This window comes from Magnolia sinica, chromosome 16 (assembly GCF_029962835.1).
Source record: "Magnolia sinica isolate HGM2019 chromosome 16, MsV1, whole genome shotgun sequence".
NCBI lineage: Eukaryota > Viridiplantae > Streptophyta > Magnoliopsida > Magnoliales > Magnoliaceae > Magnolia > Magnolia sinica.
In genome coordinates, this window is record NC_080588.1 from 12,913,800 (window position 1) to 12,941,178 (window position 27,379).

A 27,379-nucleotide genomic window follows, 5' to 3' on the forward strand; every position below is an offset into this window, starting at 1 on the left:
CTTCACATCTATGATTTTATCCCCTATTTTTCAATTTTCTTTTATTTGCATAAATCAGTCCACCCCACTGATATATCAATAAACCGAAAGTTGTGGTATACACATCTCAAGAATATCATAGCACAAACTGGTTGATGAGCACAGCCGTGCAGTTGATTTCTTGTAACCACAATGGTAGAAATAATGGCCTGATCCATAGCCAAAACTTGCCAACATGGTTGGTTTGGTCTTTGATGCTGCGAAGCAAACTGTCAGCAAACCAGACCAAGTAGCTACCGCCATGACAATCACCAATTGAAGATTTCAGGTAGAATTGACAACATCTGGAATTGTATATATAGAATGCAACTTCAAAATTCATCCTAGAAATCTCCTACTCCGAAACACCCTCACAAAATGGTGTCAGAACAGTACTGAAATCAAATCCAAAAATTTCTCATCGGATCGTCAAGCCTTGCGTGGCCTGGGACCCCTCCTCGGTTATCTTGTTAGCTTGGATGGTGCTTATGACGTTTGTAATATTTCCCTGAAAAAGAAATGTTTAAAAAAGCATAATATCAGGAGAGAACCAATTGAATATGGTAAGTTCATCTGGATGTAACACAAATCACTTGCAGGAATAGCTTTTTGGCAAAAACAAAAAACAAAAAACCATTTATTACCGTCCACCAAGCATTTGAGGTGTTTGCCAAACAGAAATCACGTATGGTGTGACTCCATTTTTCTGCCTTTTTACTCCCAAAATTGATATCAGATGTATGCCAACACATGCCACATCAAATATCAATTTGGGTGAAAAGCATCATGCTGAGCAACTTCGCGAGGGACATCCAAAGGAGCCATAAAATAATCAAGCATAGCTTGGGTTGCAAACAATGACAATTCAATTAAAACAAAGAAAACAGAAATTTGAAGGTACAAATGTAAGAAATAAAATTTACCCTCCAAGCAACAAGTTTTGATCGGAGAGAGTTCCATTGCGACAGCCCGAACACACGTTCAGTGCAGCGGCTGCAAATCAAATATCAATCAGACTGAAATTCCCTTCAAGTTGAAGTGTAAGGGCAAACAAAAGAGGCTTTATACTGAAGAACATTGCTATTACAAGTTCCATCAGAACAAGCCAAATTTCAAAAGGCCAAGGCTATTCAAATTACAAAAATGTTACCATTTGATGCAACTACGCAGAAAGAATCCAAAGTTTTGACTCAAGTCCCATTCAGAAAATCCTACAATTCACTAAGAATGGAACAGCATAACCATCTAAGTCTACTTGCCCTCATTAACTACTGGTGCTACTCCTAAGTTCCCTCAAATGCATCCATTTTTATTCTACCCTTTCCTCATCCTGCCACTCATCCATTTAAAGTCCTCATTTCAGCTACATTCATCCAATGAACATGCTGTTCCTTGGCTGCCCAATATTCATTCCCATAAAGCATGGCTGGTCCAATAGCTATCGTATGGAATTTCCCCATTTGTTTGATTGGGGTATGCAGCGATCACATAACTTCATCCACCCAGCTCGAATTCTATGAGCAAAATCCTTCTCAATTTCTCTGCTCTTAACAATCAACCCAATCCAAAACGGTGATTTTGGAATACTTCTTGGTCGGAAATCTTAACTAATTCATCATTTCCACTCCTATTGGGATACTTCCTGGTCAGCAATCTCTCCGTGAGCGGTCTACCCTTTGTGGTTCGCTTTCATTTGTTGTTTGTCTTCTCTAGTTCTCATCCATTAGGTTTTAATCGTACACATGTCATACTACAGTCCAGATGAGCAGAACTACTTGTGGGGTGTGCCACTTTAACACATGTAAGGAGATTGTGTTAGTACTTGCAAACATATGGCCGCAAGAGCATTATTCATTTCTTGATCACTACTTGAAGGATCGGGATATTCTAATATAAGAGATTCTGGGGCATTCCCTATCCATGGTGGGGGTCATCAAATAAATGTTCTGGATCACCTGCATGTGCAGAATCCAGCGTCTCAGAAATCCACGCCATCCCCTATCCATAATGGGGCCCATCAAATGGTCTGGATCACTAACACGTGCAGACTCTGGTGTCAAAAAAATCTAAGCCATCCCCTATCTATGATGGGTTCCATCAAATGGTCTGGATCACCAAACCATGGGCCCAATGCATGTGTAGAATCATGTGTCCCAACAATCTATCCACTTGCTAAACCCCAAGTCCCTACAATTCCTCCTTATCTCATGCATCTGAGGGAGATGAAACTTCTTTTCATCACTGCACCATGCATGGAGAGAATACTAAATTAACTAAAATTTTATAAATGCTATTATTTCAAAACTTCTATAACTAGTATTTTATGTGAAAAAAGAATTTAAAAGGTACTATTTATATTATGAACAATTTTCTCTTTTTGATTATCAAAAAAGAAAAAAAGAAAAGAAAAGAAACCATATAAAATGTCTTGAGCAAAAACTTTACTGTGTGGCCTATGCCATAGGACAGGCATAATGTCCTCAAACCCTGACTTTGTATGAGTGGGGCCTTGTCCCAATCTTTGGCCTTTCTGACAAATGACCCTCGTTGCATCCTTTTTGCCATCTCCTTGCAGGCTGCTGATCGAGAGTTAGCAGTCCAGTCTGGGAAATTTTTGTAGCATTCAGCTATACCCAATTCAGACCATTGAATCTTTGTACCATATCGTCGAGACATTTATCCCTCTTTTACAAGAAGGCCTGAAACTTCTATATGTATTCTTGAGCCAAGGATTATATATTTCTATTTCCACAACCTTTCTTTAAGTAGCATGTGTCACAGTTAGCAGTTGCATCCTCTACTCCTGGAATGATTATGCAGGATGTTGAGAAACATAAGGGGAGGTGACTTGGAAGTGGTATACTATTTAGAAGGTTAGGAGAATTTGGCAGTGCATTTGAGTGACAGTTTCAATTTTTAAATTCAATCAAATTTCATTTTTTTCTCATAGTTTTATAGTGAATTGTAGGCAATATTCATTTTGATGACTGACCATAATTGCCAAGGTAAAAAAGGTAATGGGAATGGTAACTAAGGCTGGAACTGAATTAGAATGAAGGTAGATAGCTTCCAGATATAAACTGAAAACATATTAATTAGCAATTACAAAATAATTATACATAAAAAATAAAAGCATGTTACAAACTAAGAAATGGGTTTCTTGAAAATAGGAAACAGGTTTCTTTTCATTCAGGAGACACATTTGATACCGGTTTTTTGAAGACATCTACGGGGAAAGGCATGTTGGAGTTCATGAGGGTTTCCCTATAACAATGTTAATAATCAGAACATTTACAGTTTAAAAACAATTTGCTAGTACTACATGTTTCCAAAAACAACTGGGTTGTATTTTGACCATACCATTTTGCATTATGTAACACAAATACTTAAAAGTGTATTCTAAAATCTAATACTATATTGAAGAACCCAAAAATTCATAATCGATACTCACATTTTTATTTATTGTCCATGGAACTAGGGATGTCAACGGATTAGGTTCAGGTTGGGCCCTATTGTAACTGGGCTAATTGGGTTCAGGTATTGCTGGGTCAGGTGGTGCCTTCAAGTCAGGGTCTAGTTCTTCAATATCCGGACCTACATCCATTGTCGGGTACCTGTCGAGTACCCATCGGGTCTTTGCATCCAGGTTTCAAGTTGGGTCGGGAAGAACAAGAGCATTGCATGGTCGGGCCCACCCAATGGATGAATTAGATCACACACACATGCCACTTCAAGACATGCATGATGTGTAAATGGGCTCTTGAAAAAGTGAGACCCAAACCCTTCCTGATTTCTTAATGGGTCGGTCCCATTAGAGTTGGGGTCCATCAGGTACCAGTGGGTCCAGGTACCCATTGACAGCCCGACATGGAACTTGGTTTTTTTACATATTTTTATTATTAGAGATCATTATTTAACAGAATATTGGTTAGCGAACAGACATCCAGTATATGATAAGCTGATTCTATTTTCACTTCTGATTTTATAATATAACTAATTTTGGAAATTTAAAGTCATGCTTACCTCACAATTACAGTTTCATTCATCTGGTCCATCTTACAGTTGAGTAGTTTTGCAGTAATTGCCTTAACTACCCAAAGTTCCACCTCCTCATCCTTGACCTGTGGAAAGTATCCCCAGATTAACAAGCACGAAGAAGCAAGAAACCAAAGAACCAACAGGAGAAAAAGGAGATCAAGCTTACCCTAAGAGTGTCCTTGATGAGAGCATATGGGATCTCGCCAGAATCATTTGAACTCAAATCAGCCAATGACATCAACCTCATCTTTGTTATACAGTCCTCATGGACCAGACCTACATATCATCACCAGAAACAAAGTAATTGATATGTGAGAGGAAAAATGATAAAGACCATACCCTTCTATGGCTACTCTCCCACACATGCCAATGTGGTAGCTGCGCAATATCTGGGCCACTCATAAGGCGGGCCACACAGTGTAGCAAAGCAGCCCAAATCAGACCTGCCCAGTCTAGTTGCACGAAGTGTGAAGCATAGCAGTAATAAAATCGGATGTGGGAGCAGGGAAGCATCTGTTTCAAAATGTTATCAACCACGGAAAGCTAGGAGGCCGGAGTGGGAGTCCCAGCTGAAGAACGATTTGAAGGAGCAGCACATGGTTAGAGGAATGAGTGCGAACAATGAGTCAATTCTAGTCGATCATCCTTTCTACAAACATGTACAGTCAGATATTTTTCAGGCCAAGGAATATATGCATTGGAGCCTACCCTAAAATGGAGCAAAACTCACCCATGCGCAGAGTAGGATGAGTAACCATTGTGCTTCTTCCAAAAAAGACAAGAAAAGGAAAAGGAAAAAAAACAAAAAGAAAAAGGGGGAGAGGAATAAATCGCACCATAGCTCTTCAGTAAAGTAGAATTCGCAGCATGGAATTCTAAGTAGGCGTCCAACCTTTGCGTGAGAAAGATCTTCAACAGCTGATAAACCAACGCATATTTGCCATCTTTCTCTAATTGCCCTATGGTAGGCATATCTAGCAGATCACACTGCAAAAACAATAACAAGTTGAAATATAAGAACTCCTTAACACAAGGGATATAATTGACAATGTAAAAAAAAAAAAAAAAAAACCATTAGGGAGAAAAAAGGAACTAGAAAGCATGCACTGATGTGGGACAATTAACCACTTACTCTAAAAGCTCGAACTGATAGAACATGCAGAATTAATCCATTTATCTCGTAGCCCAGGCCCCAAATCCATGGGTTAGGTTATTGGCCGAACCCTTGTTGTGGGCCTCAAATCTATGAGTTATGCCCCCTCATGGGCCCCAAATCCATGGGCTCCGCCTCACACGGGCCCCAAATCCATGGGTTCTGTGGGCCACCCACCCAGAGTGTGCCCCTGCATCCCACAGGCCACCCCACTCGAACCCGGTGTGAAAATGCCCCCGCATTAATCACCCCCGGTGAGGAGTCTCGAACACAAGACCTCCCGCTCCGATACCAATTTGATGTAGGACAATTAACCACTTGCTCTAAAAGCTCGAACTGATAAAACATGGCGAATTAATGCCTTTGTCTCACAGCCTAGGCTCAAAATCTATGGGTTGGGTCCTCAGTCAAACCCTCCTTGTGAGCCCAAATCCATGAGTTTTGCCCCCTCGTGGGCCCCAAATCCATGGGCTCCACCTCACACAGGCCCCAAATGCATAGGTTTTCCAGGCCACCCACCCCGAGTGTGCCCCTGCATCCCACGGGCCACCCCACTTGAACCCGGTATGAAAATGCCCCCGCATTATGCGTCCAATGCAAACAGGCAATATATTTTTTTAAAAAATTACAACTAGAAAATATTAGAGTGATTGAACAGCTCTATAACTAACACAGATTTTACCATTTCCTCTTTCTAGGAGTAAAACATTCTCAATAAGAGTAGACATTGTTGGGGAAAGCCACATGGCAAGTAAAATAAAGGGGTATTTTTCATACATGTTGTTGATGCAAAAATCTGGTCCATCCTTTTTAGACTTTCGAGTATCTAAACAGGAAGAAGACAAAGGAGACCCTGGCTAGAGCAGGGGACCCTCCGATGCCAAAGTCAGGTTAGGAATCTAGGTCTGGTAGTATCTAGGGGTTTTGGGTGAGAGATTTTGCATACCTTTCACCATTAGATATACTTCTATTTATAGTTGAGGAGAGGTGGTGGCGTAGAGAAGATCTCCCTATTCAGTAGGGATGTACTATAGAGGGATTCAAATCTCGAACGCGTGGGGAAATCTCCCGAGATCTTTGATAAAGATCTCAGGATGACGAGCGTGTTGCAAATATCCTTCGAGATCTTTGGAAAAGCAGGCAGATCTTTCTCAGATAAGATCTGATTATTCATAATTTGCAGAGATGTGCAGTAGGAGGCCGAAGTGGTCTTGGTCGACCTAACCTGGGGGTAGTATAACAACCTGACCTCAGGATAGTACGCCGACCTGACCTGGGGGTAGTCTGTCGACCTGGATTCTCTGGTGAGGCCTGACCCTTCTCTCAGTGTCGTGTAGATTGTCGACCTACCGACCTACTCTTATACTTCGTGTTTAGGGCAGTGAGGTCGAGCTCCTTTCCTTGGTAGAATTTGAATAACATATGTTGTGGAGGGTCGAGCTCAAGAGTTCGATGTGGTCTTAGCCGACCTGCATACTCTGATCAGCTTCGAGCCTCCCCTTATCGTTGGATAGATGGCCGACCTGCCTCAAGAGTCGGAGGTAGTGTTGGTTGACCTACCGACCTGCCTCTAAAGTCTGAGGTAATCTTAGCCGACCTGCTGACCTACCTCAAGAGTCCTAGGTGGTCTTGGTCGACCTAGATACTTAGATGAGCTTCAAGCCTCCCCTTAGCGTTGGGTAGATGGCCGACCTGCCGACCTGCCTCAAGAGTCTGAGGTGGTCTTGGCCAACCTGGATACTCGGATGAGCTTTGAGCCTCCCCTTATCATTGGGTAGATGGCCATTTTGCCTACCTGCCTCAAGAGTCCGAGGTGGTCTTGACTGACCTGGATATTCGGATGAGCTTCGAGCCTCCCCTTATCGTTAGGTAGATGGCCGACCTGCCTTCATATGTAGTAGGTGACCGACTGCTCTTCATTGGCTATTGAGGAGCTTATTGGTCATGACCAACGATGTCCGACCTCGTATCCCGCAGAAATGTTTGAGCTAACCTCTTCTCTTTAGCCAGTCCATTTTTACCCATATTACACATGTTAATGCATCTCTGCAATTGAGGAGAACTATGCCACCAAGGATAAAAAAGGATCCTAACCCTTATTTGGAACCATGGACCACCACTATAGTATCCCGCTATCCCGATTTGTTTGATTAAAGGATCCTAACGCTTTTATGGAACCATGGATACCATAGCCATCTGCAGTTGAGGAATTATAGGGTCCTAGCCCCACAATTATATGGCTTTCTGACGTGCATGATTCCATACATGTGCCATGGGTGATTCAGAGGCCATTGTTCTTCTTCCCGTAACTGGCTATTTGTAGACCACTGGTTCAAGAGTTGGGATCTTCCAATCCAGGAGATTATGGGGGCATCCACCTTCCATAAGGAGGCCTACTACATAACCCTCCAAACCATTGAACCATAGGCACCATATTCATGCAAGATTGCACCTCCGCAAACGCTGTTTCTAGAGGCTTAGACCCCTGTAATGCCTCTTTGCCATTTACAGAAACACATTGGGAATCAAGGCATGGCCATTATCATGTTGTTATGGCCTCCATGAGAATTTAAATGAATTTTAGATATCAAGGATTGTATGCTTAAAGAAAGGTCGGAGGCAGCAACCCACTGGTATGGAAGTGGCACACAGATAACCAATCCCTACCAATTAATTGTAATCCGTCATCAATATATCATCACTTGCACAAAGCATGCGTTTTGTTTGCACACTTTTAGGATAAGCTATTGCAATGACTTTGGTTCCCGCATGCCAAGACTGTACAAAATCGTTAGTGCATCTACAAAATTGTGACCAACGTTTTAAATATCGTTATCACGTAATGTATCGCACCGTTGGGACACGGATACATATCGGTTATCGCTTGGGAAATATCGGTTATATCGCGTAATATATCGTTGTTGTTGGGAAACATGGGGACAATGGGAAATTGGTTGAATTTTTTAGTGAAACTACAGGGATTGTTGAAAAAGACATCAATACACACTTTGAAATCAAAACATTACTATATAAAAAATTGCACATAATGAGGGTTTCTTTTATATGGGGTCCTATATGCGCTTTCCAACTGAACTGATGCAAGTATATTCAAAGTCTATTCATATAAATTATAAACGTAAGAAATTTATGGAAACACAAGCAATACATTTAAAAGCAAAAGAAGAATCATTAGATCAAGTTACATATATGTTTAATTTTGTGTTTGGATACAAAGATTGCAATTGATTTACGAGAATTTAAGAAATTTTGATTTTTCTCAATTTTCCACAACTTGACCGATCTCCCCTAAATCTCGAAATTGAAGTTCAAAATACATGATTTTTCATGGAAAATATGAAGAATAAAATGTGAAACCATTTGACACTAGTTTAACGTTATTTACAACAAAAACATGGATAAAAAATCGAAAATGATCACTGGATCGAATAGGTGGGACATATCAGCACTACCTGTGCGTTTTGTATCACACAGGTGGGATACAAGATATATCGTGGGATATAATGGTTGATATCATCAATATTTAAAACACTGGTTGTAGCATTATTGACAGAATAACAGCTTGCTGGCTGCAGGTGAAGAATGAAGGTATTCGGTAATGGTAACGGCAACGGCTGGCCATATGACCGTTACAATATAGGCCGTAATGACCGTTACGATATGGGCCATAACGACTGTTACGGCTCTGTGATGGTTAAAAAATTAAAGAAAAATATATCAGCCCCATATCGGTACAGAATCTTTAGTGAATCTATAGAGCTGTCACATTATTAACAGAGTAATGGCTTAGTGACTTTAGGTAAAGAAACAGGGTATTCGGAAACGGTAACAGCCAGCTATATGACAGTTATGATACAGATTATTATGGCCTTGTAATGATCGAAAAAATTTCTAAGGTAAAAAACTGTATCAGCCCATATCCATCCATTATGGGTGAAAAAATGTATCAGCCCATATCAGTCCATTATGTGCCCATACTAGCCCGTTAAAGGCCCATTACAGGCCATTTTTTTCAGATCGGGCCTTCGAGCCATGTTTAGTGTAACAGGTTGCCATTATGTAACAGCTATTACGGCCGTTATGTAACCGTCTTTTAATACCTTGAGAAGAGCCAAAGGTGTCAGGAGATATTGAATAGCTTGAAGACAAATAGGGGACTGGACTTGAGATCTTTTGCACATTAGTGCACAAAGGTTCAAATTTTCATAGCCAAAACCCCATTAATTCATCAAAATGAGTGTGCAGATATAAAAGCATTTCAAAAAATTGGTGGAATATCCCTGCTGCCAGTATTTCTCAGGGGCGACAGAAGCACTATGAAATTGTGAAAATCAGGCAGATCAATAATGTAACCAGGCTAAGGAATGTTATACATATAAGAGATGACATTTCAAGGAGATCAGCAGAAATAAAAAATAAAATAAAATAATCTGGCAGATCGATAATACATTTTCAAAGGGAAATAAGAGAGGAAAGATTAGGCTTCACACCTTGGCATCACGCCATCAATCTCCTTTCAGAAGAGAATCCATTCATAGGAAGAGAAAGCTTCAAGGGAAGCAAAGAGAAAGCTTCAGGGCATGAATGCTTTTTTTCAATGGCCAACCCTAGGGGATGAATGCTTTTTTTTATGAAAACTCTTTGCTTCCCTTGAAGCTTTCACCGCTTGTAAATGGAGATTGATGATGTGATGCCAAAGTGTGAAGCCTATTCTTTTCTCTCTTATTTCTCTTTGAAAAGGTATTTCTCTCTTGTTTCTCTCATCTTCTTCTCAAATCCCTTTTTTCTTCTACTTTTCTTCTCCAAACATAAATTCCTTTCATTCTTTTCTTCTAAATCCAAACCCATTGCCTCAAACCCCTTTTTCTTCTACTTTTCTTCTCCAAACATAAATCCCTTTCATTATTTTCTTCTAAACCCAAACCCACTGCATCAAACCCATCTTCTCATATCCCTCTCTCCACCAAAACCCAACCCATCTCATCTCCATCAAGCCCCACACGTACGGACTGCCTGTCCGGACAAATCAGTCTGTACGGCTAAACAGACAGAGCCATACAACCATACAGTCAGCCACCTACTCTCCTTTTTCTTCTTCCCTCTCTTCGATCCTTCTTCCTATCCCTTAAACCCTAGCCTAAAACCTTAATTCATATTCACCTATAAACCCTAGTCTTTAATTTTCCCAAGCCATAATCCCCAATTCCCTATGAAACCCTAATCCCATATTTTTTTATAAAATCTTAAATTCTCAAATCCTTCCAAAGCCCTAATTCCTTTCAAATCCATAACCTCACATGCTTAAAACTCTAACCCTAGATTCTCATATCCTTAACCATATAGAGACCAAATCAGCCCCTTTAAATTAGGTCTAAGCCTACGCTAAAGTGGAAGTTCTACAGTCCATTGATTCTTTGAAACTCATGGTTTAAATAGCTTAGTTTATTGTGGGATTGTGATTTAGCTTGAAATCTGAATTTTTTCCATTTATTTGATTTCTTAAATTTATGGTAGGTTAGTATATTTTAAGCTTTGAATTGCTCTTTAATCTGTTTATAATTTATTTGCATCATATCTAGTCTAGACCATGCGTCCTGCATCAAATTTTGGTATCAAAATAAATCCAACATGAATAATCAACTAAATAAAAGAAATAAATCTAAAACAATCTAAAGTCTACGATCAATGTGATCTAAGATCACAATGATCCAACCGTCCGATCGAAGCGTCCTCAAGATCCAACCATCTGATCAACGTGTCCTTGCAATCCAACGATCCAAATTCCTCAATAAGCAACCCACATGCATCTTTCCTAGTGTAGGGTCTTTGACGATGCACGATCATGCATGTGGGGCCTTCAATGTGGCCCACCTGGGCCCATGTAGTGATCACCAAGCCAAAGTGAAATTGGAGTTGATCTCCTCCTCTGGTATACCCTGTAAGGTGCCCGAATGTCCTCATCAACTCCCCCCGGCTGAGAAGACTTTGCTTCTAGTGAAAAAAAAAAGTAGCGATAACACTCCAAGAGGTCCGGATCGAGTCATTAAAGCTTCGTCTCTATGATCCACGCACAATTGGACACTATCATGCTCTTCCACTTGACAAGATATTTTTGAAATCCTCCATGTCTGGTGGAAGCCACTTGCTCGTTCAAAATATCATTTATCTCTTCTATTCTCATAGATAAAAATGGTAAAGGAGGCAAAGGCTGAGAAGAGGGATATGGTAATAACCAAGGTTACGGGACAAGTCGAGTGTGTCATCATCTAGGCTCATGTGAAGATTAGGGGAAGGGCCCCGGAAAGACACAAGATCTTCTACATTGAAGGTAAAACTAATGCCCATAGTAAGTGAAAGATCTACAATATACATATTGGGACCTAATCGTTTCAATATCTTATTTGGTCCAGCACTGCGGACTTGTAATTTCTTTATAGCTCCTTGCGGAAATAGTGCTGGTCTTATCCTTATCATCACTTCATCGCCTACTTGAAATTCTTTGCTCTTGCAATAAGAGTTAGCAAAAATCTTACACCTTTCGTTGCTCACATTAATCCATTTTCTAATTTCATTATGCAAATCATGGATATGTCGTGCAAATGCATCTACAGACTCTGATGGTCTATGGGAGATTGACATGGAAATGAGATCCATAGGCTTCCTAGGCTTGTAACCATGCGCTAATTCAAAAAGGCTCATGCCTATTGTCCAATTGACCGAACTCTTGTAGGCAAATCTGCAACTGGTACGACTAAATCCCAAGTCTAACATGATCACTCACAAGACATCGCAATAGATTTCTTAAGTTTCGATTAACCGCCTCCGTTTGAGCGTCAGTCTAAGGGTGGTATGTTGATAAGAACTGAAGTCTCGTACTCATCATGTGCCAAAGTGTTTTCCAAAAATAACTCATGAATCTCACATCTCTATCAGACACAATAGATTTGGGCAATCCATGCAAGCGAACCACATCCGCAAAGAATAGTTTCACAATGTTTGATGCATCAGACGTTTTAAAACATGGTAGAAAATGGACCATTTTAGAAAAAGGGTCCTCCATCGAGCACGAAATCCAAACTAATGTCCTGCCACAGAGCATGTGACATTGGCAAAGGTGTATAAAAACACCGTGTTCTACCTTTTCTTCTTTGCCACCTGAAAAGTCCTATACTGCTCAATAATCTTGGCAAAGTCTCACTTGATACTGGGCCAATAAAACCGATCTTCCACAAGGGCAATAACCTTGTCTCTACCAAAATGACCAGTTACTCCTTTGGCATGAAGCTCCCAAACAAAAATTTCCCAGAGGCCCACCAAATCAACAATCCTAATCATTGTGCCCAAGTACCACATACAACAAAGATGTTTTGTGTGCACTCCATGGAACTCCAGTAAAAGTGCACATCATAGTAGGCATCCCTTGACTATATCTAGGAGAGTATTAGTGTATACATGCGAGGACAATCAAAGACGCACTCTATAGTACATATTCCAATATGGAAGATGTGTGCGAGATCTGGACCAGTCATCAGGTGTGGTCCACCAAGAACATCCAATGGCCGGCAAATCAAGTTGAATGTGTTTTGATTAAACCTAGCATATCAGATTTGATACTTACCTTTTTTGTCATAATTTATGACACGTTCATGCAATAAAAGCAATAATCATAAAGCACATTGTTAAATTTAGCATGTTAAATAGATTAGAAAATAATCGCTTGTTTAGAAAACTAAAAGCTAATAGAATTGGTCAAACATTTAATCATAAACTAACATGAATTTCTTGTTACAACTATGATACCCGTGTTCATATCTGAAACCATATCCTAGATTTTTTTTCAGGAAGAATCATATTCATATCCCCATTCTTGTATCAATATTGATACTTGGGAGTAATAGGCTTAAATGATTATCATTTTCTCAAGTACATGACACGCTTTTTCCTAGATGAGGTGACATGCATTTTCTTAGATGAGGAATTATAGGGTCCTGCACATCAACAACACACTTGCTGACCTGTAATGTGCATCTAGAGCGCCATTGTTCAGTCATCAATGATCCCTGATTCCCAATCGTTGAACTGATGGGCTCCCCCATGGATGGGGAATGACCCAGAAATCTCCCACATTGGAGTGTCCAACCAAACCCTTTAATTGGTGGCCAGCAACAGATGTTTAAGCGAAAAGATGTGGCAAAAATATCAAAGGATTATAACATAGTTATCTTTCATTCTGGCAGATATTTAGGGCACCCCTCATTACAGTGGAGCCTCAGGTCAACAACCTGGAATACCTCCATGGGTGCCACATGTATGGAATCTTGCATGTCAGCAAACTGTATGGTTACTGATGTCCAAGACCCTACAAATCCTTTTCCTACATATGGAAACCATAAGTATCATGGTGCACAGTAGTCATTAGTAGTAATCCATGGGAGAAGGAACTCAAATTTGGACCCCACGAGCCACAACACCCATACATGCTGAGTGAGAACACATGAAGGCAAGTTTCCCTAACTAAGATACCTGAAACATATCAGGTGCCTTCACAAACTCTATAATAGCCTGCACTGCTTCGTCTTTGGCTTCACTCATGGTATATGCATCCTCACCCGAGAAAGTTGCCAAGTACTTGGTCAGAAAAGAAAACATATCCTTTCCTGAACTGCATCACAAAAAATAAAAAATAAAATAAAATAAAATAAAATTAAGAAAGAAAGAAAAATCAATCACAAATAACAAAAATTCTAAGATAATGAATCAAAAGGACACATCCTAAACTTGGTTCTACTTGCACAACAACATGTACCTTTTGTTTTCCTTTAAGATATTATAGATTGTGAGATAGAGGTCCCTTTGGTCCAATGTCCCAATATTCCATTCTTTTAAGAAACTATCCATCTTTCTGAAAGAAGGTACAATATTTTCGGTAACTTTTCCATTAACTGCCAGATTAAGAGCCTTCATATAAACAAAGAACCGGCTGTAAGGGTTCTCCAATAGGTTGTACAGATTGAATAATCTGAAACAGGCACGATAAAGTGTTAAGACACCATAAACAAAAGTCCAAGAGCAAAAGGATAATATATCAATGGTCATAAGGCTCGTTGGGTAAAAGTGTACTTCCCAAGGAATTCATGAATTACAACCTTACGCATGCAAACATTGCAAGCATGTGTTATATCAAAGCTGCTGTGGCCCACCCCACACATGCCCCAGCCCAGAAATTAGGTCATAAGTGGCCCCGCATGTATAGGAGAAATAAGCCATTAATAAACTATTACAAGAAACCAACAGTCCACATTCAGCATGCATGAGTGGCCCACCAAACAAGCAGACCATCCTGATCGCAGGCCCAGGCATCTACCAACAGGGGCCCGCAGGATGGACAGCTTGTATCTCGCACATGCAAGCCACGTAGGCAAGTGTGACCAGCAAGTCCTTTGCAAAGTACACTCGAGTAAATCTAGCACTTCTCTAGATAAATAGCATTACATCTTCAAGCGCAACGCAGGCTTGTCACTAGGCTGTTGGATGACTTTTGCAGATATAAGCTTCGCCATCTCTAGTGCTTCATCTGGACTCTCAGTTTTTGTGACAAGATTGCAAATGATGGTGAAGATGCATTCCAGATCTGGCAAACACAACAGCAAACAGAAGATTCCATTTATATCATTTATATAAACCATGAAACTTCAATGAACCTTAGTAGATAAATATATATATATATAGCAAGTTGTGTTGTAAAGAATGTCCCATTTGGTCTTTGTGAAAAGAGATTTTCATCCTGTCCTTGCAAATGCTGCCAAAAGACAGAGTCCAACTGATTGCACCACCATCAAAAAATTAAAATGCCCAACACTACTTGGCAGCATACACGATCAACATTTTGTGCAAAAGAAACTTGTCCTAAAAACTCGTGTTTTGCAGATTGACAACTAATAAGCATGAACTGCTTTATCATTATGGCGTACACACATAAAAAGTGGGGTTTCTCAAGGTCAGGAAAATCAGATTTCTTTGAATTAACCTCCCTTGGTGCCTCCATAAAGTTCGTGAATGTGTTTCAAAAAAGGAAAAAAAATAAAAATTGATGTGCATAAAATCAAGGTTCATCTTCAGCCCATAGCCGCTGTTGAAATTGATTTGCAATCGATAAATGAGATTTAGAAAAGTTCATTCCTGTGCATTAAATAGAGGACCTTTCCTGAGCCCACACGTGTGCAATAAAGCTCGTGTACATGCCACACATGTGCCAGCATGGCACAACAGGCCCGAGATCAAATCCGTCCATCAGAACAGCACCACTATATTGATGCCCTAGCCCAAGAATCAGGTTGATTCACTGGTCAGGTGGACCACAGTGTGCAAAACAAATGCATGGCCATAAAAAACTTGGCTGAAGTTTTCTAACCCATCTACCTGTTTCCAATATTGGAGCCCACATGCTGATTGGGGCTGATTTTATTTTTGGGAAAATGTGTAAAAGGTCAGACCAACCTGATGCACGGATTAGATCATTTTTGGGAAAACTTGTAAAAGGTCAGACCAACCTGATGCATAGATTAGATCTCACAGGTATGCGCCATGATAGCACATGTGGTGTGTACACAAGCTTTACTGCGTGTGCATAGTTAGCAATAGAGATCACATAGCACCTGACAGCAGCTTGAGTACCAGGGAGGCAGGGACAGTAACAGGCATGGAAGCTAAGGTGAAATTCAAGAGTGAAGTGCTCCACAGGATTTTAAAAACCAACATTAAGTTTCAGGCATATTGCTCATTTTCATCTCTATCCATGGAGGCTAAAGATTGACATTGCACCATCTGAACATTTGGCATCACATAAAAAACCATGCAACAACAGTCTTAAATGGATATTTAGAAAGGTTATAATTTGGAGCCATTGTTCAAAGTCCTGCCATAGCCCAAATCAGTTATGGATGCATTAAGCTGATAAACATATTCCACCATACCAGCTAACACAATCATTATCAGATAAGGTCCATAAAGATGAATTTTCAGTGCAAACTGCTGATACAGATTCAAACAGCCTATTAGCATCGGTATCTATCACATAGAAAAAGTAAACAGACGTTCAATGCACTCAAAATTTGGAAAAGGGAAAATGAAGGGAAAAAATAAGTACAAGAAGTTAGTAATGCAACCAAAGGCTATCATTCCATCATGAGATTTGCTGCATTTGCCGGCTGGTTGCCACCCGAGACAATGTTCTCAACCAATGTTACGCAAAACACAAAAACCCCCATTTCGGTTCAGGATCCCATGATCTGGATTGTGGTCATTTGCGAACTGGATCGCTATTTTTAGTGACCCAAAACTATGGCTCCATATGCTTACTATTGATTAAGTTGTAGTGCAAATTTATGTTTACAATGTACAGATTTATCTTCTATTTATTTAATTCATACTATAATACCAAAGGGTCATTTGGGAGCATGTAATCGGTGGTAATGGGTGTGAATCGGTGGCAATTGGTGCATTTAGGAGTGTATTTGGTGTGAATTGGATTTCGAATGCATTGGTGTGGAGAGAGAGAGGGAGAGAGACGATGGTGCCTAGCGAACGGTGGTAATCAGAATCCATGTGAAATGGAATCACATGGTTTTGCTTTGATTTTTTTTTTTTTAAAGGACTTTTGGTGTATTTAGTGTATACTTTGATACCAAGTAACACAAGAAACAAGATGACACAGATAACACGAGATAATGAGGATGACAGGTTACTTTAACCAGTTTTGCAACTGGACACCCGGCTCGTAGTCCTCATAACCACCTTTCATCATCCTGCTACTTTTCAAATGATTACTAAGAGGGTAATCATTGGGCTTACCTCCAACGGACATTACTCCTCCACCTTCAGGGGTATCTGACGACCTCAAATCCTTGGTTTCTGATGGCAGAAAGCCCAATCCACAAGACGAGGCTAGCCATTTAAGGCAGCCTCCTCCCCTACTTCACCAGAGGGAGCACAAAAGTTTAATGAGTTTAGGGTTTGGTCCCTAAGTAACACAAGATAATGGGAGGCGACAAAAACAAATCACATAAGATAATGGGAGACGACACAAATAACAGACAATAATGGGAGACTATACCAATTAACAAGATTAAACAAAAAACTATAACAATATACAACAAGCTACTACATACCATACGAGATGCTCTTGAAAACTTAAACATAGACACCATTACTAACTCTCCATACCTCTATCAGGACTTACGCTACCTTTGAACAAGGAGGAGCTCACAATCTTTAGAACTCAAGGACGGATTTGAAACCCGGACTTGAAACAAAATGAAATAAAAGATAAGCTGCTAGCAAGCCTAACAATTATACAACAATAAACACTATGTTGTTACAGTAAAAACTATGCTGCCACGTGGTGTTGCCTTTTGGAAAAGTAGATCGTTGGTGGAGAGAAGTCATGACTGATGTGAGTGGGTGACATCACTGCTTTCGTCATGTCTGAGTGAAGCTCAATCTGACTCAATTCTTGAATTGTCTGAATTCAATGGGCTACCAATTCCAACATAAGGTGAGCTTGGAAATTTATCAACCTCAGCTAATTGACCATGTTGCTCAAGGAAATCAACAAGCAATCAACAAACCTTTCATTCAATGGATATTGGCAGTTGGCGAATGGGTTAGCTATGATTTCGAAGGGAATGGATGCCATTGAGTAACCATTAAGAGAGCATATTTCTTGCTTGAAAATTTGATACAGTTGTGGATTGCTCCTGTAATGTCGAGCAAGATTATAGGGCTGCCAAGCTTGTATTTCTGATTGAGCAATTGCTGGGGAATAGTTCCCATTATTAGTCTGGACAAAATCTCTAGCTATATGGAATGTGATGAGCACGTATCTAGAGAAATGATCGTCCAGGAGATTTTTTTTCCACTCTTCAAGTGTGTGAAACCATGATAGCCATTTGAACACGTTCCTTTGATCATCAAGCATTGGGAAATTCAGCTCGATTTGCAAGAAATAGGCAGTACAACGTGGTGCATCAAAAACAAAGGGAATGGTGTATGCCTCAAACAAGTACCATAGCAGACAAAGGGCTTCTTTTGAAAAATAATAAAGGTTTCTAATGGAAAATGGTAATCCAAATGAGGAATCTGTTCAAATACTCTGTAGTTTCTAAACAAATGGATTTCAAGGAATTGTTTAAAATTATGGGAGCTTCTTTTTATGAAGAGGTTGGCTATGGATTCAATAATTTCTAGAGGTAAGGCAGTTATGGGTTCCATTGGGTAAATGCCAAGCATAGACAGGAGTTGAACTTCTGGATAAACGGTATGAGGTTGTCTGGACAAGAAGTCTACTAAGGTATTACTTTTACCTTTGATTTTTACAACATTGAAATCCCATTGAGAAAACCATTCTACCCATCGAAGGAGTTGAGCATTGGGCAAGGTTTTTTGCTTAAATTCTAACATCCTTGGGAATGAAGACATATCCATTTCAATCTAGAATTTGTGCCCGATGAGGTGGAATTGGAATTTTGAAATTCCATTTTTGAAAACTAGTATCTCTTTGAAAGTACGGTGATGGTATTGTTCTAAAGGTTTGAAGGTTCCAGTTCCACACTTGTATCCATAGATTTTCCTTTTTCCAGAGTTGTCTTCAATAAGGAGAATTGCTTCCCAATAGAGATCACTTGCATCAGTTTGCAAGATTCTCTTATCTATCTGATTTGGAATCTGTAGAGGAGACAATAAGGTAGCCAACTGCTTGAGTTACTTGAATGCATAGGTATGGAGTTCACTCCATTTTTTTTAATGCAACTAGGCCGAGAGGAGGCTTTTGTATACAGCGATGTGGGGGGACAAAATCAGAGATGTAATTGACAATACCAAGAAATTGTTGTATTAGTTTCTCACTCTAAGAACATCAAGAAATTGATAAACATGGACAGCAATGTGTGGTTGTAGGCAATAGGAGCCATTTGAGATAGAAATTCCTAAGAAGTCAATCTCTCTTTTGACAATTATCATCTTTCTTTCTGAAAGCATAATTCCATATTCTTTGACAATGTGCTAGTAGCCACATCTTTTATTTCATTTTGTTCAAGTCCAGATTTCAAATCCATCCCTGAAGTCTAGGCAAAGTAAGTCCTGACAAAAGAATTGAGAATTAGTAATGATGTTTATATTTAAGCTTTCAAGCAGTGTTCAAACTATCGGAATCGCGTTACATATCGCACCCTTGGGATACGGATACATATCAGTTATCGCATGGTATTTATCAGTTGTATCGTATAATGTATCGTTGTAGTTGGAAACATGAGGAAACATTGAAAATCGGTCGAATTTTTTGATGAAATTTCAGTGAATGTTAAAAAAGACATCAATACACACTCACAATTCAAAACATTACAAAAACAAGTGCACGTGATATGTTTTCTTTATATGGGGTCCTAATCTATGCGTTGTCTAACTAAATTGATGCAAGTATATTCATATAATTTATAAATGTAAGAAGATGTGTGGAAACACAAGTAATATATTCAAAAGCAAAAGAACCACTAAATTAGGTTACATACATGTTTGATTTTATGTTTGGACACAAATATTGCAACTGATTAGTGAGAAATTGGGAACTTTTTTATTTTTTTCCAATTTTCCGTAACTCGGTCCTTCTCCTCCAAATCTCGAAATCTAAGCACCCAACCCATGATTTTACATGAAAAATCATGGATCTGTAACAATTTGACACTGATTTAATATGATTTACAAAGGAAAAAAAAAAGAGCTCACCAGATCAAACATGTGGGATATATCCCACTACTTGTGCGTTTTGTATCGCACAGGTAGGATACAAGATATATCGGCCGATATCCTCGATATTTAAAACACTACTTTCAAGAGCATCTCTTACGTTGTGTATTATCATGTAGTATATTGTTATAGTTTTTTGTTTAATCTGATTACAGTCTCTCATTATCTTATGTTATTTGTTTGTGTCATCTCCCATTATCTTGTGTTATGTGTCATTACTTGGTATCTGCTAATTCACATCAAAATACACTAACCCCCCCTCCCTTAAAAAAAAAAAAAAAAGATATCAATACACACTCACAAATTAAAACATTACAAAAACAAGTGCACGTGATATGTTTTCTTTATAAGGGGTCCTAATCTATTCGTTGTCTAACTAAATTGATGCAAGTATATTCAAATAATTTATAAATGTAAGAAGATGTGTGGAAACACAAGTAATATATTCAAAAGCAAAAGAACCACTAAATTAGGTTACATACATGTTTGATTTTATGTTTGGACACAAATATTGCAACTGATTAGTGAGAAATTGGGAACCTTTTTTATTTTTTTTCCAATTTTCTGTAACTCGGTCCTTCTCCTCCAAATCTCGAAAAATCTAAGCACCCAACCCATGATTTTACATGAAAAATCATGGGTCTGTAACAATTTGACACTGATTTAATATGATTTACAGAAAGAAAAAAAAAAAAAGCTTACCAGATCAAACATGTGGGATATATCCCACTACTTGTGCGTTTTGTATCGCACAGGTAGGATACAAGATATATCGGCCGATATCCTCGATATTTAAAACACTACTTTCAAGAGCATCCCTTACGTTGTGTATTATCTTGTAGTATATTGTTATAGTTTTTTGTTTAATGTGATTATAGTCTCTCATTATCTTATGTTATTTGTTTGTGTCATCTCCCATTATCTTGTGTTATGTGTCGTTACTTGGTATCTGCTAATTCACATCAAAATACGCTAACCCCCCCTCCCTTAAAATAAATTAAAAAAAAATAAAACAAAACAATGTGATTCCATTTCACATGGATTCTATTACTACTATTCGCAAGTCACCGCTCTCTCTCTCTCTCTCTCTCTCTCTCTCTCTCTCTCTCTCCACCAATGCATTCCAGATATAGGCTATCAAACACATTCACATGGATTCCAGGGGATTTCAATGACAAGCTGTCAAACACAACTGGTACTTCCAATTCACATAGATTACATGGTAATTGCTAATGCATATCAAATACACACTCCCAAACAACCCCTAAGTACGCAGGGTTTGTAATAATAACATTCACCATTTCATATCATACATCAATTGCAACATGACATGTATAAAGCTATATTGCATACAATCCCTAAAGTTCCAAGGATAAAGGTGTATACATTTAGCATACACCCTAGAGTAATGAGGATATATATATATATATATATATATATATATAGCATACATCCTAGAGTACCAAGGGCATGGGTGTAGAATACTAAATGATAACATTTCCTGAGTAGTGGACATCATGATCTCCACCCCATATATGATTCATGGAAACATGTCTGCCAAGTGAGAACACATCACAATTATAATCAACTTGGTTCTACAACCAATGGAAATTTGAGAACATCCCACACCACTGTGCCCTCCTGCAATTGAAATGTGTATTTGTGTTGCTCTTATGGATGAACCCCCAAAAATACGTGCTTCCCTAAAAAAAACCACCACCCATTCTAATTCACCAACATAACTGACAACCCACTCCCAAGCAAGCACATTTAAAATGGTCTACAAGACTGCAACAACAACATGATATCATACTGATAAGGGAAACATAGAGAAAAAAGAAAAGAAAGAAACTTAATGCTTGCATATATACCCTCGTAGGATGTTTTGCATTCTATTTTCTCACAGTTATATTAGTATGTGCGGTACAAGCAGATAACAGTATGTACGCATTTCATTTCTACCATGTCACCATTACGTACAATCACATTATAGATTCTGAACTAGTTATAAGGTAATCAAGCAATCATGGATATATGCAATTGCACCTTTCTCTGAAACTCTTGAAAATATCAAGTCAGCTGATGTGAGCATAAGAGAGGCCAGATCCAACCATCTTCCCATCACCATGCATTCTTGTGCCTCCATGCATAATCTAGTGACCTGGGGTTCTGCAACCTGTCAAAGAAACAGTTCCAATACATCGAATTGTTTGATATCCCAACTCGGATCCAATAGATGTAAATCAAAACTTGCTCCACAAAGAAGATTGGCTATCATACACATCAAAAAATCAGAGCTGAAGTGGGCTGGAGATTAGATTGATTCTCTAAGCTGGATGTAATTAATAAGCTGCTTTGCAATTTCAGTACTCTTTCAGAATCAAAAGACAATTTCAAATGGATTTTCTCAGAGGTATATGGCACGTGTGACAATATTTTGAACAGTCATTTCTGCGAAGAGTTTAATATTGTCAAGCTGAAATGGAGTGCACCTCAGTGTGCGGATTGCGACTTCAACTTCATCCACTTTTCTTATGGGAAAAGGAGGTGATGGTAGAATTTCCCCTGACATGTGTGCCTTTTTCGGATTAGGTGTCGAGTTTCTCATGACTTGATTGATCTTCCACAATATACAAAGATGGTTCTCCTAGAATTATTTGCAATCTTGATTTGGAGAAGGCTTGTGATTATGTTAACTGAGATATCCTTCTGTATGTGCACCAAGGGATGAGATTTGGTGTGAGATGGAGATTGCCAATATCAAAGTATTTGCCATCAGCGAATTACTCAATTAGGGTCAACAGCTTCACCAAAGGCTTCTTCTGTGGGTCAAGAAGAGTGAGGAAGCACAACCCCCAAACCTTGTATCTATTTATCATGATCATCGACGCTCTTAGCAAGATGATTGGCAAAGCAATTGAAAACAAGGTATGCCATAACAGTAACGATTGGCGTAACAGTCCCCACCATTACCATTACGCATAACGTCCATAACAGTCAAAAGATTTTTAGAAAAAAAAATTGTCAGAAAAATCAAGAACATTGAGAGAATTCTATATATGTCTTCTTTTGTAGTTTTAAACACGTTTATGATGGCGTAAAAATCCAGTCTTTGGTAAGAATGTTGTTTTGGCTCTCGGCATGTCTTATAATTTATTTAGCCTGACATGCTTAGATTGACCACAAATTGGCCCGAAATTCATGCAAGCTATGGCACTCATCCCATTAATGAACATTCCTAAGCATTTGATACCATTCCCCTAATTAATTTTAAGAAAAATTAAATTAAATTTGGATGAATAATGTCACCGATTTGGAGAACACTCAAATGCCCCCAAATGGCTCCCAAATGCACGCAATCTACAGCACTTATCCCACTAAAGCAATCGGCCCAAAACTATGATTATTTCATGATGCAATTGTCCCATGGTCCACACGTGTGTACAAGAAAAGGACCACCTTCCTTTTTAGGCTATCACTACCTTCCTTTTCTTTCAAATCTCTACATTAGGAAATTTCCTCTTTCTTTCATATCTTTATTTTAGGCAGGGAATAATTTAAGATATTTTCTTATCTAGGTATCTTCTTATTTTAGGCATTTTCTTAATTAGAATGCTTTGTTATTTAGGAGCTTACTTATTTTCGCAGATTTTTAGATTCTATAGCCTTTATTACAGATTTTAAGGTTTGATTATAAATAGGGCATATAGCCTATGGAATAAAACAAGCCAGAATAATATTCTCTTTATGAAATTCTCTTATTTTCTCTGCGGTAAGTAACTGTTGAAAGTAGGGGGAGTGGTCTCTAGTTCAAGACTAGAGAACTATTGAGCTTGCTCACAGCCTTGCATTTGTGATCTCTAGCATTCGGCTAGAGGATTGTTGGGTCTTTTCCCACAACCTCTTTCTTTTCTTCTTGATTTATTTGCTTTCCCTTTCAGGTTTGCATCACAAACATGAACCGAACCTTCAGATCTTGTATCCTATTATTCCTCTTCGGCATGTAGCCATTTACAGTGGGGCCCATCATATCGATTTTTAAAATCTCCCAAGATATTTCCTGGCAGAGAAATTGCCGAGAACGAGATGGGACCCACTTGTACAAACAGGTAGCCTAGGAATTCCTCTCCAACCAACCAATGCCAAAGGAATAAACTCAACTAATTTGTTCTAGATCCACATATATCTGAAAATTTTAAATTACAAAAAAAAAAAAGAAGAAGAAGGAGAAGAAGAAGAAATCAAGGAGGGATTTTTCAGTGTACCTCAGGTCCTGCGTCGGCCCACGCAAGCTCGGACATGAATCGGACAACTGAGAGCGAAGGATCTTCTTCAGATGTGACCACAATCGTAGCCATGGCTTTTCTTTTCTTTTCGAGCAGGAGAAAGACAAGAGAGCTACTCGGCTGAGGAAGAATCAACGTGAAACCCTAAAAAGAGGTTAAGGTACGCCTCCAGCGGAAGCGCACTGCGGAAGCTGGGCGCGGATTAGCTGAGTAGCGAGACTCGCTATGCCATGGCCCACCGTGATGTATGTTTTGCGGAGACGGATTGGCTACTCCCACCGTGATGTATGTGTTTCATCCATTCCGTTCATTTATTTTTAAAGATTATTTCAGGGATTGGTAAAAATAAATAAATTTGATAGGAATAAAAATATTAGTTGGACCACACCACGGGAAAGCAATAATGATTGGATATCCACCATTATAATCCTCTTAAGACCCACTATACTGTTTATTTGACATCCAATCTGTTGATCAAGTCATAAAGACCCGGATGAAGGGAAAAAACGAATATCTGTTTGATCCAAAACTTTTATAGCCCCTAAAACGTTTTTAATGGTCAACGTTCATTCAACACTGTTTCCTATATGTAGTCTACTTGAGATTTAGATATACCTCATTTTTTCTTTCATATTATAAAATGATCTATAAAAATATATGGACGGCATGGATGAAACACATACATTATGGTGGGGCTCACAGAGCACCAACCACCAGCCAATGGCTGGTTGCTGGGGGCGTAGCCAATCCGTTTCCATGTTCTGTGTCCATACCTTCCATCATTTGAAGAGATTATTTAAGGGCAATATCAAAAGAATGAGTTAAATCAAAAGCTCCATTGGACCCCAGCACAGGAAATAGTGGTTCATCCAAGTCTTTGTAACGTTATTAACAGATTGGATGGAAAATAAACGTTATGGTGGCCGGTATGAAATTTTTAATGGTGAAAATCATTATATTGGTTGCTATTTGTGTTGTGGTCCATTTGATCTTTAGATATGATTCATTTTTTTGGATATTACTCTAAAATGATCTCTAAAAATGGATGAACGGTGTGGACATAATAAATACATCATTATGGGGCCATGTTACTTTGATCTCCTTTGAACCATTAGTACAACTCGCGTTGGAGCTCGTCTTCGGACAACACATATCTACACCAGCTATGTAGCTGCTGTTAGAGGTGGGCATGTTGGACCCGATCCAGTGGATCCGACCCGACTCGGTACCGTTCCGAACAGAACCGACAGCCTAGATTGGCTCTGATTGAGTCTGTCCATCCAGATTCGATCATTTTTCGAGTTGGGTTCAGATAGTGACGTATCCGGACAGAACCGATCCGAAAACCCGGACCGAAAGGGTCTGAACCGACTCAACCCGACCCGACTCGGAATGTAAATATCTCTCTATTTTGCAAAATTATCTTTCTCAGTAAAGTTTTACCGCCCGCGCGTCTTTGCTTTTTGTTTAGCACCAAAAATCCCGCCCGAGCCCCCCAACTCTCTCTCTCTCTCTCTCTCTCTCTCTCTCTCTCTCTCTCTCTTTATATCTGTCTCTCCCTCTCTCTCTCTCTCTTTATATCTGTCTCTCCCTATCTATTGAAGAAGAAGGCAAGTAGAAGGCTAGCTAGATGTTTTGTGGTAGATCGAATCCCTCTCTTTTTGCCGTTGGGTTCTAAAACTTTACGGGATTTCTCTGTTGGAGAGAGATATACACTGAGAAATGGTGTGTAGTCTTAACCATACTCTAGTGCATCCATCAGTTAAATCTCTTAGGAAATCTATTCATAACAGTTGTTAGAGATTCAACAAACTCCCATTACCTATAGGTTTAGTTTCAATACTCTAAGTGAAGGCTTGAAATCATGTTCTTCATAAATAAGAGCTTTGAATGCTCATGAGTGATGAATCACAATGAAAAGAACATGAATCTTATATGAATATAGGATAAGTGATTTAAGCTTGGGACAACCTAGGGACTCTGAAATGCCTACGGAAGAGGGAAAGAGAGATAGTCATAGCAAACATTGATTGAAGAATGATTAGCATATAGCTGTTTACAAGCTGTCATATTGACAATCAGACCCCAAAGTTGATAGAAGCGGATTGGCTGGTGTAACGTTAACAAGTTCTGTGGGTCTGATCACGAGGTATGTGTTATATCCAAACCGTCCATCCATTTGGCAATATCGTATTAAGGCTTGAGACAAAAAATAAGACAGATCTAACTATTAAGTGGACCACACTAGGGAAAGCAGTGGGGCATTGAACATTTACCATTGAAACCCTTTTTGGGTTCACAGAAGTTTTGGATCAATATGAAATTTGTTTTTCCTCTTCATTTAGGTCTTTGTGACCTTATGATGGAAAATAAACGTTATGGCGGGCCTTACAAATTGTTTAACGGTGAAAATCATTATCTCCGCTGCTATTTATGGTGTGGTCTAGATGATCTTTGGACATAATTCGCTTTTTGGATAATACTCTAAAATGATCTCTAAAAATAGTTGAACGATTTAAATATAATAAATACATCACTGTGGGGCCCATAAAACTTTGATCTCGTTTAAACGGTTCATACAACTCGGAGCTCGAGGAGCGTCTATGCATGTGTGAGATTTGAGAGAGAGCGGGAGTCTGGTGGACACGCGCGTTTTGTCAGGTGAGATGGGTCCACCTTTTTTTTTTTAAAGCAAAATAAAGATGGCTATGAGCCGCACGTGTGTTGGCGTACAAGTATAGTGGTGTGGATTTTGCTGACGTGAATGAAAAGATTGAGTGTGTGTGTGTGAGATATACACCGTCCATCACCTCGGTCACACTTTGTTTTGCCTTTAGCTCATTTTTTTATTACCATAAAATGATCTAGAAAAATAGATGGACAACATGGATGAAATAAATACATCATAGCGGGGTCCACGGAACACCGACTACCATCATTGGCTGGTGGCATGGGGAGTAGCCAATCCCTCTTCTCACCTACTACCTTCCACTGCCTCAAGCACTGAGCTCGCTGACACAAGCGGATTTTAAGGGAAAGCCTTTCACATGAACCCCCTGTGTGGGAT

General features: G+C 39.2%; 1 protein-coding gene across 1 annotated transcript; it reads right to left on the reverse strand.

Annotated features, from left to right (window-relative positions):
* Window positions 1-281: 281 nt before the first annotated feature.
* Window positions 282-24,415, reverse strand: LOC131229034 (uncharacterized). The gene is made up of 10 exons (XM_058224891.1): window positions 24,292-24,415; window positions 22,073-22,202; window positions 14,720-14,858; window positions 14,034-14,246; window positions 13,751-13,889; window positions 4,893-5,043; window positions 4,223-4,332; window positions 4,042-4,139; window positions 942-1,011; window positions 282-526 (listed from the first exon to the last, which is right to left on the reverse strand). The coding sequence occupies exons 1-10, from the start codon at window positions 24,382-24,384 to the stop codon at window positions 437-439; spliced, it is 1,233 nt and encodes a 410-aa protein (XP_058080874.1). The 5' UTR covers window positions 24,385-24,415; the 3' UTR covers window positions 282-436.
* Window positions 24,416-27,379: the final 2,964 nt, after the last annotated feature.

Excerpts from the sequence above, each read along its gene's own strand:
- LOC131229034 (XM_058224891.1), bottom strand. The coding sequence starts at position 24,384 with ATGGCTACGATTGTGGTCACATCTGAAGAAGATCCTTCGCTCTCAGTT. Across the intron at positions 14,859-22,072 it reads TTCAAGAGTTTCAGAGAAAG|ATCTGGAATGCATCTTCACC; the intron begins GTGCAATTGCAT and ends TGTGTTTGCCAG. Across the intron at positions 527-941 it reads CAAAACTTGTTGCTTGGAGG|GGAAATATTACAAACGTCAT; the intron begins GTAAATTTTATT and ends TTTCTTTTTCAG.